Source organism: Balaenoptera physalus (genome assembly GCF_965194825.1).
Source record: "Balaenoptera physalus genome assembly, chromosome: 4".
Lineage (NCBI taxonomy): Eukaryota > Metazoa > Chordata > Mammalia > Artiodactyla > Balaenopteridae > Balaenoptera > Balaenoptera physalus.
This window is the reverse complement of record NC_138891.1, coordinates 91290618-91307032: the sequence shown is the minus strand read 5'-3', so window position 1 is coordinate 91307032 and position 16415 is coordinate 91290618. Positions and strand designations below refer to the sequence as shown.

General features: G+C 37.2%; 1 protein-coding gene across 7 annotated transcripts in view; it reads right to left on the bottom strand.

Moving 5' to 3' along the window:
• Positions 1 to 978: 978 nt before the first annotated feature.
• CD47 (CD47 molecule) overlaps positions 979 to 16415 on the bottom strand; it is a 53042-nt gene continuing 37605 nt past the window's right edge. For 2 of the 7 annotated variants that reach the window (XM_082460562.1, XM_082460557.1), the window contains exons 4-11: positions 15124 to 15231; positions 13846 to 13938; positions 12285 to 12377; positions 10529 to 10621; positions 5198 to 5229; positions 3801 to 3825; positions 3340 to 3380; positions 979 to 1225 (exon numbers count right to left, since the gene is read on the bottom strand). In XM_082460562.1, coding sequence (XP_082316688.1) covers positions 1217 to 1225; positions 3340 to 3380; positions 3801 to 3825; positions 5198 to 5229; positions 10529 to 10621; positions 12285 to 12377; positions 13846 to 13938; positions 15124 to 15231 — 494 coding nt within the window. In that variant the 3' untranslated portion in view covers positions 979 to 1216. Of the gene's footprint in view, positions 1226 to 3142; positions 3176 to 3339; positions 3381 to 3800; positions 3826 to 5197; positions 5230 to 10528; positions 10622 to 12284; positions 12378 to 13845; positions 13939 to 15123; positions 15232 to 16415 lie in introns of all 7 variants that reach the window. The other 5 variants (XM_082460558.1, XM_082460559.1, XM_082460563.1 and 2 more) reach the window with 5 other exon arrangements.

Sequence of the window (16415 nt, the reverse complement as noted above, 5' to 3'; positions counted from 1 at the left end):
ATCACAACTGTCAGAATGTTAATTTTCTTCTAATGGGGGTAGGAAACATGGGTTTTGTTTTACTTTTCAATCTTAGAGTAAAGTGAATATGAGGCAGGACGACAGGAGGAAGATGACGGGTGTTTATCATGCAACACAGATACAACAGTAATAAAATCACCCGTTCAGGGTTGGCCTATTGGCCTGACGGTGACACACATTATGTTGCCATGCAGAAGACTCATAGTTCAAATCTCAATCTTGGTTTTTCATGCCCCAGATCAGAAAAGAAGCGAAGAAACACTGTAGATTGTGCCTTCAAATCCGAGGAAGGGAATACGTATGTTACAACCATCACTATTTCTGCTGAGAAGTGTGAACAAGGTTCTCTGAGAATAAGCCTGGCTCCTTTCTGCAGTGATGTTACCGTGTCACTGGACCATGTTCAAAGAGGAGAAAAAGTGCTACATCTCATACAGCGGCAGAAGCAAATAACAGAAGGACAAGACAGGATGCAAAGGGTTGCGTGAAGAAAAGAAGGAAACATCCATCAGTAAAATCACCCTCAACCTGGAAAGGGTCTGGTACACTGTACGTTGAAGGAACAATGTGTGAGTGGCAACCCCCAAGAATGAAGACCATGAGCCCCATCAGTATCACATCCCACGGAGGCAGCCTACAAGACAGATGTTCCCAACTGAATTCCTGTCTGTGCTTAATGTTATTCCCTTGACCTGGAAGTGGCAGACCCATTATTCAGCTAACACCATAACTGCCACAGTGGCTGTGAACCTGAGTTTTCTAAGGCTTGACGGAAGCCACTGTTTTCATAGATAGCTCTGGGTAACCAGGTTAGTGTCAGGAAATTTTCACCTTGGACCAATTTGAACTGGTGACCTAGAGTCAAGAGGCCCCAGGATCTGAAAGGCATCATTCTTGGAAGTTTCCCACTCTACTTTGCCCCTAATTGAATAAAAATAACAACAGAAAACTGGATACCAATTGGGCACACAACACAGATCATAATTCTTTTATTAACTAAATTAAAAATGCTTTGAATAAAAACTTAACTGTAACAATCATTGAAAGGTCAATTATTTACTTTCTCCCATAGATGGAAACCAGTTACTTTTCTTGTTTTCTTCTCCAAAACAGTGAATCAAGGCCACGGTGCTTAAACACAAGTGTATTTCTTTCATGTCGTACTACTCTCCAAATCAGAGTCCATCATTTTACTTCAGTTACTCTGGAAAATCGAAAAATGAACATATAATTGCTATGATGTCTATTTTCTATGCCTTTAACAAGTTGATGTATTTTAAAATTTGAAAATCGTTTCAGATATATGGTATCTAAAAATAAAGAAAAATTATTTAATCTTAGATTTGCAAAGGTCACAGACATAAACCGGGCAAATCATTAGCCTTTTTAGTTGCAGTAAGTAAAAGGCCAATGCCAAATGGAAATAAAAATCAACAAAATCTGATAACCTCCGTTTGCTGGGTTGGCGGAGAAGCCAAGAGACATTGATTCTTCCAAAGCAAAAGATATTTATCCTAGAACAATATTCTATCACTTTCACTTTAGATCGACACCATTCATTTAAGGTAAGAGAATTAAACATGTGATTAGGTATAAGTGAAAGAGGAAATGGGACTGTGGTCCCAAGAGGGTACCTGGAACCTCACTCACCAACAAGGCAGTTACACTATGGGCATCGTCCACCATTAGTAGGAAGAACCCACCACAGACATTTGGAAAAACCCCACAAATTCTGAACAGTTAAAAATTAGCAAAATTAAGGGAATTTCAAAGGTCATTATAGATTTCATGTGCTATGAACACACAAAAACTGCTGTCTAACTCCTGATACAATGGCGCAAAAAAAGTCACATCTTAAAGGAAATTAACAAAGGAAGAGGCACTCAAGGTTCTTCTACTGGTTTTCTGAAAATGAAGAAGTGTTTAGTTTTTTCATTACAACTACAGAGGAATGACGCCACAGTAGGAAAAGGAAAAAAAAAAACAACAAAATCAAAAAATAGAACACCAGAATGCAAACACGGACAAACCATGCCACACTTTCAGGTACCAGTTCTTTTTTAAATGCCATTTAATGTATTCCTGCTAATCATGGTTTTTTTTTTAGGAGGGCAGTGGTTAGTAGAGCATGCATTTTTTGTAATAAAGGCTGTGACGCAAAATTACTAAAGTGGGATCATTCTGTGACTGCTTAATGAACACAGTCTAAGCATTGTTTTAAACTTAGTCCACTAGACACAGTCAGCGTGTTTTTAATCTTACGCAAAAATTAATTACACTCAGGGGAATATAGCCTCTTGAGATAAATGCTGCACTTCGCTGTAGAGGTGAGCAGGCAGGTCACAGACTTTAAACAGTAAAATACGAAGCAGACTATTCACATGATCAAGGAATGATTGTAAATAGCAAAGGTATGAAGAAAGTTTTGATAAAATGAAAACACAGTTTTTAAAATGTTAACAGAACTAAAGTATCAGAACATGTTAAGGTAAAATCAAAATGAATGCTTGCAGCACTCAATATCTCAGACTTACTTATCTTTAAGAACTAATAAATATAGGTCTTTGAAAGCCAATAAAAATTAGAAGTTATTAGCCCAGAGTCCCCCCTCCCAAGAGCTGAAGTGACTAAACATTTCTCTCCCTCTTTTTTAAATCCTTTCCCAAAAGGTTAGAACCCAGTTCCTGCTTGGAAAAGCAGAGATATTAAGTCTCCATGGGTTAAATGCAACAAAATCACTAACACAAGCACAAAAGAAACTCTGTCAAGATGATAAAGATTTGTGCCAAATTATCTAAGTGTCGTATAAAAAGCATTTTAAAGTTACAGTCACCAGACATTGCATCTGAAAAATACCTTTTTTAAAAAAGAAGTAATTCCTCTTTGTTGTGAGCAATGAGACTGAAGAGTCTGATTAGTGACACCCTACAGCTTTTATATTACTAGTTTTGCAACGTTTAACAGAGTAGATTGAAGTTTTAGAAACCAAGAAATGTAGGCCTTTATGATTTGACAGTGTCCCTTTTATTTAAAAAAAGCCATACTTCCAAGAAGCAATTTTATTTCTTTTCAATGTCCATATTTTAACCCACCTATAATTGTGGGTGCATTTTATACTTACCATCATTCATCATTCCTTTTGATTCTTTAAATGCTAAGAATTAGTAACAAGCCAAGCAGTTAGTAAGATTCCACAATTAGAAATCATTTCTAGACAAACAAATATGCAGTAATATCATGCCAACTATTCCACAGCTATAAAGCCAAATTAATTTTAAGGTTATTATTTGATTACAAAAGCCTTTCTGTGGATCATACCCACAGGCTCCACAAAGGGACACAAAGTTGGGAATACAGATCTAGATTTAGAGAGAAAGAAAGTGAGATGTTTTGGTCTCACTCCAAGATGACAACCTGTGTCTTCCTGAAATTTATAATTAGAAATTGAAATTAACTGAGATTCTTCTCTACTGGGGGTGTTACATTTCATCTTGGCCAATTAGAAAGGCAATAGTCCCCTCACCCAAATATCACCTGGCTAGCACAAGCAACTACTGGAGAGACACAGAACAGTGCATTTTTCTCAGAGGTGAAAATGTTACAAAAGCAATACTCTTAATTCTTGATGAATAATCAAGAAAAGAGAGGTTAAGGCAATAAAAAAACCTAGATTCTTCCCAAGGCATAGACAGTATTCTAACTGCTTTGGGGGCCAGTTCAAATTATTATGAACTGGTAATGGATCAAGAAGAATTTATAAATTTGTAATAACCACATACCATTAAGGGGTTCCTCTACAGCTTTCTGGAAAATATTTAAAATATATTTACATAAAATAGAATTTATTTCATGTCCTTTTCTACTAAAATTTATATATGCTAACATTTAAACTATAGACAAACAGTGAATATATATAGTCAAAAACCAAAGTAAAGCAATAAAAGTTAGTTAGAAAAGCAAAGCTTGCCAAGTCTAGCTATTAGTTTTATAATAACTGAATTATTCTCTTAATATTCTTTTTTTATGCAGAATTTCCCACCCCACCCTGCCTCTCTCCGTTCAAGAAATCCTAACTGAGAAGCACAAACACAGATAGCAACATAATAAATAATACAGTTAAGCCAGAGATGAGAACAAAACAATCATTTTCAAGTCGCGCAAATTGAACTCAGTAACAGGGAAAGAAAAAGTGTTATGATTTAATGGTCTAATGGCTGGATTATGTCTAACAGAGGCACTTTTAAAAATTCTGGCTGTTTGTGACCAGTGTAGCTACGGCACCAATGTTTTTAGAGTGAACACCTGGGGTAAGATGCAACCCCACTTCCCTCGCCTCTCAAGCACATCTGTTGAGGCTTATCAGCTTTAGGGGCATATGTAATCTCCGCTTCCTGCCACGGACAGGAGTCTTGCTTTTGGCATTCCAGACAGAGCTTTTATTAATCCTTTATAGGAAGGTGAGTACAATACAGCCCTTTCAAGATCTTATTTCCATAAAGTAGCTCTTGTGCTTGTCACCAGGATGAGTCTCTATCTACAAATGTTTTTTTCACCCCCCCTCATTTATCCCTCTTGGTTTATCTCCTAAATTTGCTCCTTTTCTTGGAATTTTCTCAGGTAGCTTATTAAGGTAGCCAAGATATAGTAAAAACTACAGTACAGTTTGCAGGAAGAAAAATGCTTATAAAATGGGGGAAGGAGGGAAATGAATCAATTCAGAACAGCTATTTTTCAGCCATATTTCCATTTACTTTATAGATTATCATTTTTAATGAAATCAATTTAATATAAACTTCTCTCCCTCATTTTTAAGCCTGAAATATCATTCTGTATATGCACATCAAATGGATCTAACAGGTGAGGCAATATATTGGAATCGGCTTCCTTCAGCAGATAACGACCATTATTCTTACACATAAACTTTTCAGTCCTGGGTGTAAGAAGACAGCACAATCTTAAGGTATCATTTATTCTATCCCATTGCTAGTAAATGACCAAACAGAAGTTTTAAAATAGATTGGATCTATCCATGCAAAGGTCATGAAATGACTTCAGTGTTCTCTTAATTTGATGTCACACCAAACAGAGAGCAATGGGGTTCAATATCTCAATTACCATTCCTCAGACTAAACCATCAAGTAATCATACCCAATTCATTTAAGAAATTTTAACTTACCCTAGGAGGTTGTATAGTCTTGTGATTGGAAGCTGATGAAATTAAAATATAAGAAAATGAATTTAATAAATGAAAGAAATTAAGGCAATATTATGTTTAATTTTAAGATAAAATGTTCACGGCTAAAACTAAAGGTTCCAGTAACTCCACTGAAAGATTTCTGGCTTTGATAGACTATTAAAAAATACAGTACACTCTTAATTATATACATTGACAGAATAAAATGATGCAAATAATCCACCCCAATCAAATAATAAACACACACACTCTCTCATTTGTGCATGCCATATCTCCCCCCAAATCAGCCACTTGTTACACTTTGTGGTGGAAAAACTTTGGCATCGACTCAGCCCTTCTGTAGGCTCTACACCCCTCCCTACTTGACCCAGCTGGAATGTGGAAAGAATAGGGCAACGACCACTCCATTGCCCACCCTTAGCTCACTGCTCTTGTTCCCTGTAGCCCAGTCTTCTTTTTTTCTTCTTCCATCTTTCCAGTTTTCAAAGCTCCACATAGCTAACAAACTAAAGAAAATATCAGATCCCTCTGAGTGTAGAGAATTATTCTAGGCAGCTAGTTTTAGCTACAATCAAGCCCTTCTCTGTATCCCTTCTTAGCTTTTCAAGTTACCCTTCACTGCTGCTCAATGGATTGGTTAATGAAGATGAAGGAATACAGGGCACGAAGAAAGTGACAAAAGGGAAAAGAACCACTCTAGTTGCATAGGGAAGAAAAGAGAACTTCCTTCCAAAAACCAAGTGAGAAGGTCCCGGAGCAGCTAAAACCAGTCCTAAATACAGAATCAGAGTCCCACAGAGATAAGCATCAAGGGGCAACATCCTGTGAGTGACTGTAGGAAGGATGCTACTGGATAGTCAGTTCCACTGGTCTATGGATTGGATGACGGCACTGGATTTACTTATGAGCAGATTGAGGCAGGCCCCCAGAACTGCTCTGGTCTTCTGTGCTAATTATGTCCTACCACTCCTCCATGTCCACTCTACCAAGCTTCTAAAACTGATGGAAAATGGGGGTGACACCTGACCCAAGCCAATCTATAGAGGAGTCAGAAGCAGGTAAGGCTCACTCCAACGGGGGAAATGGCAACTGACTGGCCTGAAAAGTTTCTCTCTCCCATTGGAACCTGGAGAGGAGACACAGAAAGAAGACTAGAAAGCTGGTGAAGGGAAAGAAAGGTGAAAAGGAGACAGAAAGTAAGCAAAGAGAAGCTCAAAGCTTAGAGCCAAAGGTAAGAAAATATACCAGTGAGAAGACATGAATAGGATCAAAAAATAAAAACATTAAGGAGAGGATGAGCTAGTTGGCTAGCAGGTAAAGAACCAAAGAGAGAGGAACTAAGTACTACACTGGCAGGAGGGCATCAGCTAACACTTGTTACTGAGAGGGCAAATGATGACTCAGTCTTTAGAGATGTACTGGATTCTTCCAATTCCTAAACTACTTACTATACTTACTCTGTGAGGCCCAGTTATAGATCTGCTCTCATGAGATTCCCATCTCTGTTAGTGTCATGTGTGGCTTGAAAGTAAATCTCCTTTACTGGAGGCACCTGGGGAGTGGTTTGGTCCTTGCAACCAAACAAGAAGGAAACCTCTTTTCAAAGTACTATGGAGTGAAATGTGTTGGGAATATGGGTAAATCACATTTAGCAACCTCCCAAATAAACCAAGGAGAATTACAGAACTTTATTAGGGACAATCATGATAGTTACATGTATATACAACTTACGTTAACTAAACCATGTCCTGTGTCTATGTTCTATCAAGGAAAAGAGATCTGAACAGCTATGTAAATTTCTGACTGGCAATGTGAAGGGTCAGAGGTAAGATTTTAGAGCTATATTTTCGAGCTCATAAATTATTTATCAGAATTAGTATTAAGAACTGCCAAGCAACTGCTTTAATAACCCTAATAACGTGTAAAGAAGAATTTCTGAGTTCTGATTCTCAGGTCCAAGGAACATCACATTTGGCTAGCCCATTCTGAAACAAAGATATCCATAAAGAACAGGGATTCAAAGGGCACCAGTCAGCTGTGATCCCTCAAATATTATAAAACCAAACAGTGTAGAAGTGAATTTTGCTTGAGTTAATCCTCTTCAATAGGCATATGACCTATGTGACTAAAGAATGACTGCGATTTATCTGCTGTTACCATGGGCCTAAGGCATTGACAGCCATGTATATATATATTTTTAAATCACAAGCCTTAAGCATTCCATGTGAGCTCACTTGCAATGCTTCATCTGGATTTGTTCTCCTCTCCCAGGAACACTTGACCCATGCTATAAATATATTTCCAGGTTTTGAATTTTCAGGGACAACTTTTTCTATTGATTCCAGATTCACCTCTCCTCAACAATGGGGAAGAAAATATCACTGAGTTTTACATATCTATTTCATGTCATTCTAAAATATCTGAGATGTGGTAAATATGGTTTCTGACTGCTAGTATGTTGATTCATATCAAAACATGACTATATTCCCTTATACTGAACTAAATAGCAACGGCTTAGGAAAATTAAAAAGTACTGACCCTCATGAAGAATGGACATAAGCATCCTACATAGATAACACACCCAACTTCAATGAGTTTAGCTAGTTCTTTGTAATCTTCTATATTGTCTCACATTCTTATTGTTCTCAGCCCTTGATTTCATTTTATGAAATTTAAATGTTTTAGTAAATAAACAAACAAAAAACCCTAACACAGTTAAAAAAGAACAACAGAGAAAATTAAACTTAAAATCCTACTATTTAAAGTAATAATTAAGGCTACAAATTTAAACTGGGAAATAATGAAAATGATAAAAGTTAAATCTCTCATAGGGACATAAACTTACTCCAAGATAGCTTGGATTTAAAAAAAAAAAAAACTATCTGAGGATTTTATTACTTTTAAATCAAGACACATTCTTTAGACTTTTCCAAAATAGAGCCTCTGCAACAAGTAAAAGTTACACTGGAAGCATTTACAATTTTTACTTCCTGATACAAATGCTCAAATTTGCAACCTTAATGTTATATATACTCAGATTTACACATTTAGATTATATATGAAAAACACATCAACTTTTCTAGTCTACCACGTTATCTAAAGAGCTACTTTCCTGTACCTTTTCTCTTCTTGCCCTTCAACTGACCGAAGGTATTTCTCTGAACTCTGGTATCAGACAAGTTGATTTGAAAAGTTAATTTAGAATAGTTTCAAAATGTAAATAAAACTGGACTAAATTCTTAACTTACACATGGTATATTTATATGTCAAACTATCATAAGGAAAAAATAATCTGAGGAACTTTCCAGGATTTCATTTTCACTTTGAATCTGATGTGAGAGTAATATGTTTGTAATTATACTGGTTTCACAGGCTTCTTAGGGATGTAGCAGTGGAGAAGGGGGGAGAGCGAGGTCAAGGGGGTAACAGCTAGACAATGCTTATTTCCACTGAGTCAGCATCTCCAGACCTGCTGGTCTTTGTGAGACACAGAAGGCATGTGGGAGCATGGGAATAAAAGGGAGCGTGATCCAGATAATGAGGGGAAAAAAAAGAACAAAGAGCTGACCATCAGTCAAAGACACCTAATACAGCATCACGCTGTAGGGATACTGCAGGTCACGTACTGTTCTCAAGTGTTCATAGGCAGCTACAGCAGCAGCAGTGTCATCTTCAAGAACCAGACAAATGGTGACTAGAAGACTCAACAGAAATAGAATCTGCATCAGCATTCATAATGCGATGCTCACAATGGCTACAAATGAATGCCATTCTGCTTTAGAAGTCTTAATAGCGCTTTACGGCTTGAACTAAGAAAATTTCATTGAGGAGACAACTCTGGCTTATGAACACATAAACTAAAGATAAGTAAATTTTAGTTAAGTATTTTACTTGTTTATCTAATAAGCATTAATTAAAGGGGGGCAAAAATATATAAAAGAATTGAACTCAATGATTAGTCAGCGAAAGCTGAAGTTCATAAATAAAGGTAAAATTTCTTTGAAAGTACTATACAAGTCATGTGGGGAATTATTTGACTGTAACAATTCAAAGTTTATGTTAATTTTCAGAAACATATGAAGTTTACCTAAAGCAAAGCAGAAAGACTGACTTTTTTACTCCATTAATTTGTAACTTTTGATTATTTTGACAAATGGTTAAGAGTTTGCTTTACTTCATAAATAAAAGACAGAAATCTTTTACTTAAGGGAGACTAATATAACCAGATTGTAGGGAATATCTTTAGCTTAAGTAAGACATCACACTAGTTTTAGGTATTTAATATTAAAGGCATCTACCTCCATAAACATATTAAAAATAAGAATTTACACAGAGATCTGTTATTTGAAAATTGGAAGACTAAATACAAAGTTTAGAAACAATAAGCTAAGTCCACACTTACTCACAACTGATTTTAAGAGTAGTAAAAGCTTAAAATTTAAAACTCAATGTTCTGATTATACTGGTTTTAACTAAAAATATTTTAAAGTCAAGTGTCAGAGGACACTGATCTTTAATTAACAAAAGTGACAGATTTTGAATTTCAATTCTGTCTACTAGGGGAGTCAAGGTCTGTAAATAGTCTGCAAGAAGAGCAACTGACAAATAGGTCTCTGTGAAAGGACTCTATCATAGAAACAATGGGTGAATTAAAAATCCTTTTTTATTAATTAAAATGAACCCTCAGGGCTTCCCTGGTGGCGCAGTGGCTAAGAATCCGTCTGCCAACGCAGGGGACACGGGCTCGAGCCCTGGCCCGGGAAGATCCCACATGCCGTGTAGCAACTAAGCCCGTGTGCCACAACTACTGAGCCTGCGCTCTAGAGCCCGCAAGCCACAACTACTGAAGCCCGCGCACCTAAAGCCCGTGTTCGGCAACAAGAGAAGCCACGACAATGAGAAGCCCGAGCACCGCAATGAAGAGTAGCCCCTGCTCACCGCAGCTAGAGAAAGCCTGCGCAGCAACGAAGACCCAACACAGCCAAAAAAATACCAAAACAAAACAAACAATTAATAAATTAATTTAAAAAAAAGAATCCTCAAAAATCTCTCCTTTTGTTTAGTAGAAAAAAGTTTATACATCCTAAAACATACAGCCGTTTTCTTTTAAACTAGTTAATAATCTAAACTTTTCATTAGTTCATATGATTTCTACCCCCTTTTATTGCCCCCCAAATTTATTTAAAAAATACAGCAGCATTCACTGTATTTTCTCATTTTTGGAGTTACCAATGCATTTCTTTGGTCCTAAACAGTAAGAATTAACCAAAAGCATTTTCCTGGCGTAGGCTAACAAAAATAAGGTTGACTTACCAACACATTTCATATAAACTAATCCAAGTAATTCTGCTAGAGCTATAATACCCAAACCTGAAATCAGAAGAGGACCATGTACTGGGGTACACTCTGTAAAAAACAAATGGAATTCTATATTAGAAATTCACATGAAATAATTGAACTTTTAAAAAAGAACTAGCAATAACAGTAATAATATTGAGTTTTAAGGAGATTCTTTTTCTAATTATCAAGAAACAAAAATTAGCTACATATGTTCATCACTATTAAGTCAGTCAGTGAAATGACTCCCAATTACTAAAAGAAAAAAGCCTTTGTCTGTATAATATGTACCTTATCACATCAAGACTAATGGAAAACAGTGTGTAAAGCTAAGGCTCCAACCAACTGGATGGAGCCTGGTTATTTTAAAAGCTCTCCCACAAATATAGGCATAGCAGTTTGACTGCTGGAACAATCAGCCCACAAGCCATATACAGCCAATATTCTTATGGCAATGTGGAAAGCACTATTCTCAGTGGGGTGAAAATGAGAGTACTAAAAGAAAAGCTCACAGCACCAAATGGCTGGCAAGGATGTGGAGCGACAGGAATTTTCATCCACTGCTGGTGGTAATGCAAAATGATACAGCCACCTTGGAAGACACTCCGGCAATTTGTTAAAAAACTAAATATATTCTTAACGTACAACCCAGCAAATGCACTCCTTGGTATTGACCCAAATGGAGCTGAAACTTACGTCCACACAAAAAAATGCACATGGATGTCTAGAGCAACTTATTCTTAATTGCCCCAAACCGGAAGCAACCAAGCTGTCCCTCAATAGGTGAATGGATAAACAAACTGTGGTACATACATACATACAATGGAATGTTATTCAGTGCTAAAAGGAAAAGAGCTATCAAGCCACAAAAAGACACGGTTACTAAGTAAAAGAAGCCAATCTGAAAAGGCAAAATACTGCATGATTCCAACTATAAGACATTCTGGAAAACGCAAAACTATGAAGACAGTAAAAAGATCAGTGGTTTCTAGGGGTTTGGGGGAGGGAGGAGGAATAGGCAGAGCACAGAGGATTTTTAGGGCAGTGAAACTTTATTGTATGATATTATACCTATGATTATGATCCATGTCATTATACATTTATCAAAATCATAGCATGTACAACACTAAGAATGAACCCTTACGTAAACTATGGATTCTGGGTGGTAATATGTCAATGCTGGTTCAACAACTATAACACATTTACCACTCTGCTGGGGGATAGCGGAGGATGCTGTTATGTGGGGTATACGGGAATTTCTCTGTACTTTCCACTCAATTTTGCTGTGAGCCTAAAACTGCTCTAAAAAATAAAGTCGGGCTTCCCTGGTGGCGCAGTGGTTGAGAATCTGCCTGCCAATGCAGGGGACACGGGTTCGAGCCCTGGTCTGGGAAGATCCCACATGCCACGGAGCGACTAGGCCCGTGAGCCACAATTACTGAGCCTGCGCATCTGGAGTCTGTGCTCCGCAACAAGAGAGGCCGCGATGATGGGAGGTCCGCGCACCGCGATGAAGAGTGGCCCCCGCTTGCCGCAACTAGAGAAAGCCCTTGCACAGAAACGAAGACCCAACACAGCCATAAATAAATCAATAAATAAATAAATAAAATTTAAAAATAAAGTCTATACATTAAAAAAATAAAAAGGAAGAAAGAAAAAGAAACAGAAAGAAGAACTCTAAGAGAAATCCCTGGTAAGACAAAGTGAGACTAGAGAAGGATGAGACTTTTACCTGAGACACAGAGGCTGAATCCAACCACAGAGAGCACGTGGCCCAGTACTTGAAGGATCAATATGGCAATGGTGAAGAAGGACATCCCCATAGCTGCAGAGAGGAGAGGTGGGTTGAGAGTGTTTAAAAAGCAATCACTCCTACTTGTATTTTGTGCAATCAAGAATAATATCCTATGACCAAAGACTGCCTCTGGAGCTCCTTGTCAGATGGTAGATTCTTTTCCAGTGATCTAAACCTTGCCTTTCCATACAAGTGGTCAGCTCCAGATACACACATTCAGCAATCTTTAATTTTCACAGTGAGCTGAGGTGGAATGGCAAATTATTTACAGAATGAAAGATTTCAGAACTTCAGTGGCAGCTTCACGTGATGCCACTGGGGGAACGGGCAGCTTCACGTGATGCCATTTCAATAGTGACTCATTTTAGTCAACATATTTTCCAAGAATGTCACCATCTCTAAATAAGAAATAATCCTTGTCATCTAGAACTACTTTGGTGCCTCCATATTCTGGGAGAAGAACTTTATCTCCAACTTTCACACTAACTGGTTGAATCTCTCCACCCTTTCCTTTAGAGCCTGATCCAACAGCTACTACCATTGCTTGCAATACTTTTCCTTGTGATTTTTCTGTAAGCATAATGCCTCCTTTGGTTACAGTTTTGGTTGCACTTCTTTCAACTAATACTCGGTCAAAGAGGGGAAGAAACTTTCTAAATGCCTGTCTTGCCATGACTCAGGTTGGGACTGGCAGTTTTTACCCCGAATCTTAAAACAGTGCTGCTTTTACCACCCTTGTGCATTTTACCACGTGAATGGCTATTATGCCTGGGTTTGCCACATGCACACAGAATTGCTCTGGTGGAGAGAACCATTACACAAACACGCCACTGTAAACATCCGAACCTCCATCCATGTGCCTAGATCTGTGATTTTATAACAAATCAATACCCCTCCAGGGTACAGCAAGCCAGAGATAGGCTCTAAGGCTGAGAGTTAAACATGTAAATGGAAAAAAATAGACTCTAATGATATCAAAAATACGTTAATGATTTACTCCCAAAATGCAGTGAAAATGACATCAATTATAGTTGGATATTTACATCATTTTTTAAAACTACAATGTAAAGATTTGCCAGTAACAACAAAAAAATAAAGCTATTATTTGTTATTTATAATCCTGTTTTGTAGAATTTTAAACAGAGAGGCTTAGCAAAAGAAGAGAAAGGGCATGTTTAATACCTACTTATAGCTTCAAAAAACTGAAATAAAAATATGAAGATAATCATTAAGAAATTACGTAGCATAATTTTAAAAACCACTGATATCAAGTGTACATGAAAATCATTTTTTACAAGATAACTGAATGCCTTGAAAACCGAAGTTAACCTTAAAATTAATCCATATGGGAAAATATCACTAAGAATAGCCTGGGAAATCTTTTAATAAACCAACTTCTATTGAGTTGTTAAAAAAAATCATACAAGAATATTTTAACCAAAAATGCTGCTTTTTAAATGAAAAAGGTGGGTAAAATCATGCTATAACAAATACTCACTTATCATAAACACATAGTACTGAAGTAATATTAATATTGCTGTAGGAATTACAATTAAACCAAGTCCACAAGCATTCTTTGTTGAATATTCACCTGTTAAAAATTAAAAATATGAATTAATATTTTCCTACATCCTATTCTTATGGGATGTTAAAGTATTTAATTTATTAAATGTATTAATTTCAATACTACTCTTATTAACTACAAAAGGTTTAAAAGTATATATTTCCCCAAAAACTTCACATAAAATAAATGACTTTTTTTTGATTATTCAAGACCAAACTTAAGACATTTAAATGTCAACATCTAAGTCTCAACACGTCAAACCTTGAATTGGCTCTACCCCCTTCTTACCTACCTTACATAATTCCAGTGAGAAACTCTGGAATCTCTTACCATTCCCTTCATTTGCTATATTCAACCTGTCCCAAAGTCAAAGCAGTTGTCCTTTCAAGTTGTCTTCTGATTCATCTCCTTCCTCCCCATGTCTTTACTAACTCCAGTTGCAAACAGAGCTGCCAAATTTATGTTCCTAAACATTACACCTATACCGCATTCTGCTCAAAAAACAACAAAGGCTTTCTACAGTTTACACTTGTGAGTCCCAGCCTGTCTCTGCTGTTCTTTCCATGTGCTGCAGACCCTTATTTCCCACTCACACTGCCATCCTTCACAGGCAACTGCAATTTCAGATAGATTTGCCTCTCACATTTGTTCCCACTTCCAGGTCTTGGCCAATGAAGTGTGCCTCTGGAGTGCGTTGAATGGTGGCCCTAAAGATATGTTCACCTCCAAATCCCCCGAATCTGTGAATATTAACTTATATAGTAAAAGATATGATTAAGCTAAGGATCTGAAAGAAGGAGCTTACCCCGGATTATCCAGGTGGGTCCTGAATCCAATGACAGGTATTTTTGTAACAGAGAGACAGAGGGAAATTAAGTGGAGACATTGAGGGGAGGAGGAGACAATGTGACCACGGAGCAAATCGGAGTTATGCTGCCACAAGCCAAGGAGCTGCACAGACTGCCAGATACACCAGAAGGTAGAAGAGGCAAGGAATGGATTCTCCCCTAGAGTGTCCGAGGGTGTATGGCCCCGATAACATCTTTATTTCAGATTTATGGCCTCCAGAACTGTGAGAGAGTTTCTATTGTTTTAAAATACCCAGTTTGTGATAATTTGTTACAGCAGTCCTAGGAAACTAATATGCACCTCCCCAGAAATGCCCTCAACCTTATCAATCCTGCTTTCCCCCATAATAACTTTATATCTTACCTGGGATGAAAAGAATGGCTCCAACAATGACAACGATAGTGAGCACTAGTCCAGTAACTAATAGAAAAATGGTTTTCTCCTTCGTATAACTGGATTTATATTTGAGCGCTTAAAAAAAAAACACACAAAGAATTACATGAACTCAATCACAAGAAGTAAAGCCATTTCTGTAACTTACAAGGTGCAAAGATTAAACTGATAACTTACTACAATTGAATAACCTTTGAGGAACAAGTCCTTCACATCGTGTCAAGCCATGTCAAATCTTTTTCACAATATGTCAGTGGCTAAACGGTGTCATGGCAGTATAAACATGGATGGTGAATTTATAGGTGACACTTTATTCCCCTAGAATGAAGTTATATATATCAGGCTTTCTTAATCGTGACGTTATTAATATTTTGGGTCAGATAAGTTGTTGTTAGGGACTGTTCTGTGCATTACAGAATGTTTAGTACCATCCCTGGCCTCTGCACACTACATGCCAGTAACAGCCTCCAAGCTGCGTCAATCAAAAATATCTCCCGACATTGTCAAATGTCCCCTGAGAAGCAGAACTGCCTCAGGCTTACAACTAATATACACACTGCTGATGAGAAATAACTGGCTAATTAGTAATAGCGACAAAAACGGAACTTTCTTCTGTTAAAATAATTTAATGTGTTCTTAACTGCAGGCTCTTATCAAACTTCCTGGTATGATTTTCTGGCAAAAATCCTCATGCTTTCAACGACAGACCTTAGCTAAAAGTACTGAAATCAATGCACAAAATAAAATAGGGGAAATACAGTATTTACATTTTTTAAAGACTTTTTTTTAAGCGCAGTTTCAGGTTTACAACAAAATTGAGAGGGAGGTACAGAGAATTACCATATACTCCCTTCCCCCACATATGCATAGCCTTCCTAATTATCAACATCACTCACAAGAATGATACTTTTTTTTTTTTTACTAAGGATGAACCTGCACTGACCCATCATAATCACCCAAAGTCCGTAGTTTACATTAGCGTTCACTCTTGGTGCTGTACATTCTATGGGTTTGGACAAATTTATAATGCCATATATGCAATACTATATATTATACAGAGTATCTTCACTGCCTAAAAACCCTTTGTGCTCTGCCTGTGCATCTCTCCTCCCCACTACCCACTCCTAGCAACCACTGACCTTTTAATTGTCTGCATAGTTTTGCCTTTTCCATAATGTTTTATAGATGGAATCATATAGTATGTAGCCTTTTCAGATTGGCTTCTTTTACTTAGGAATATGTATTTAAGGTTCCTCCATGTC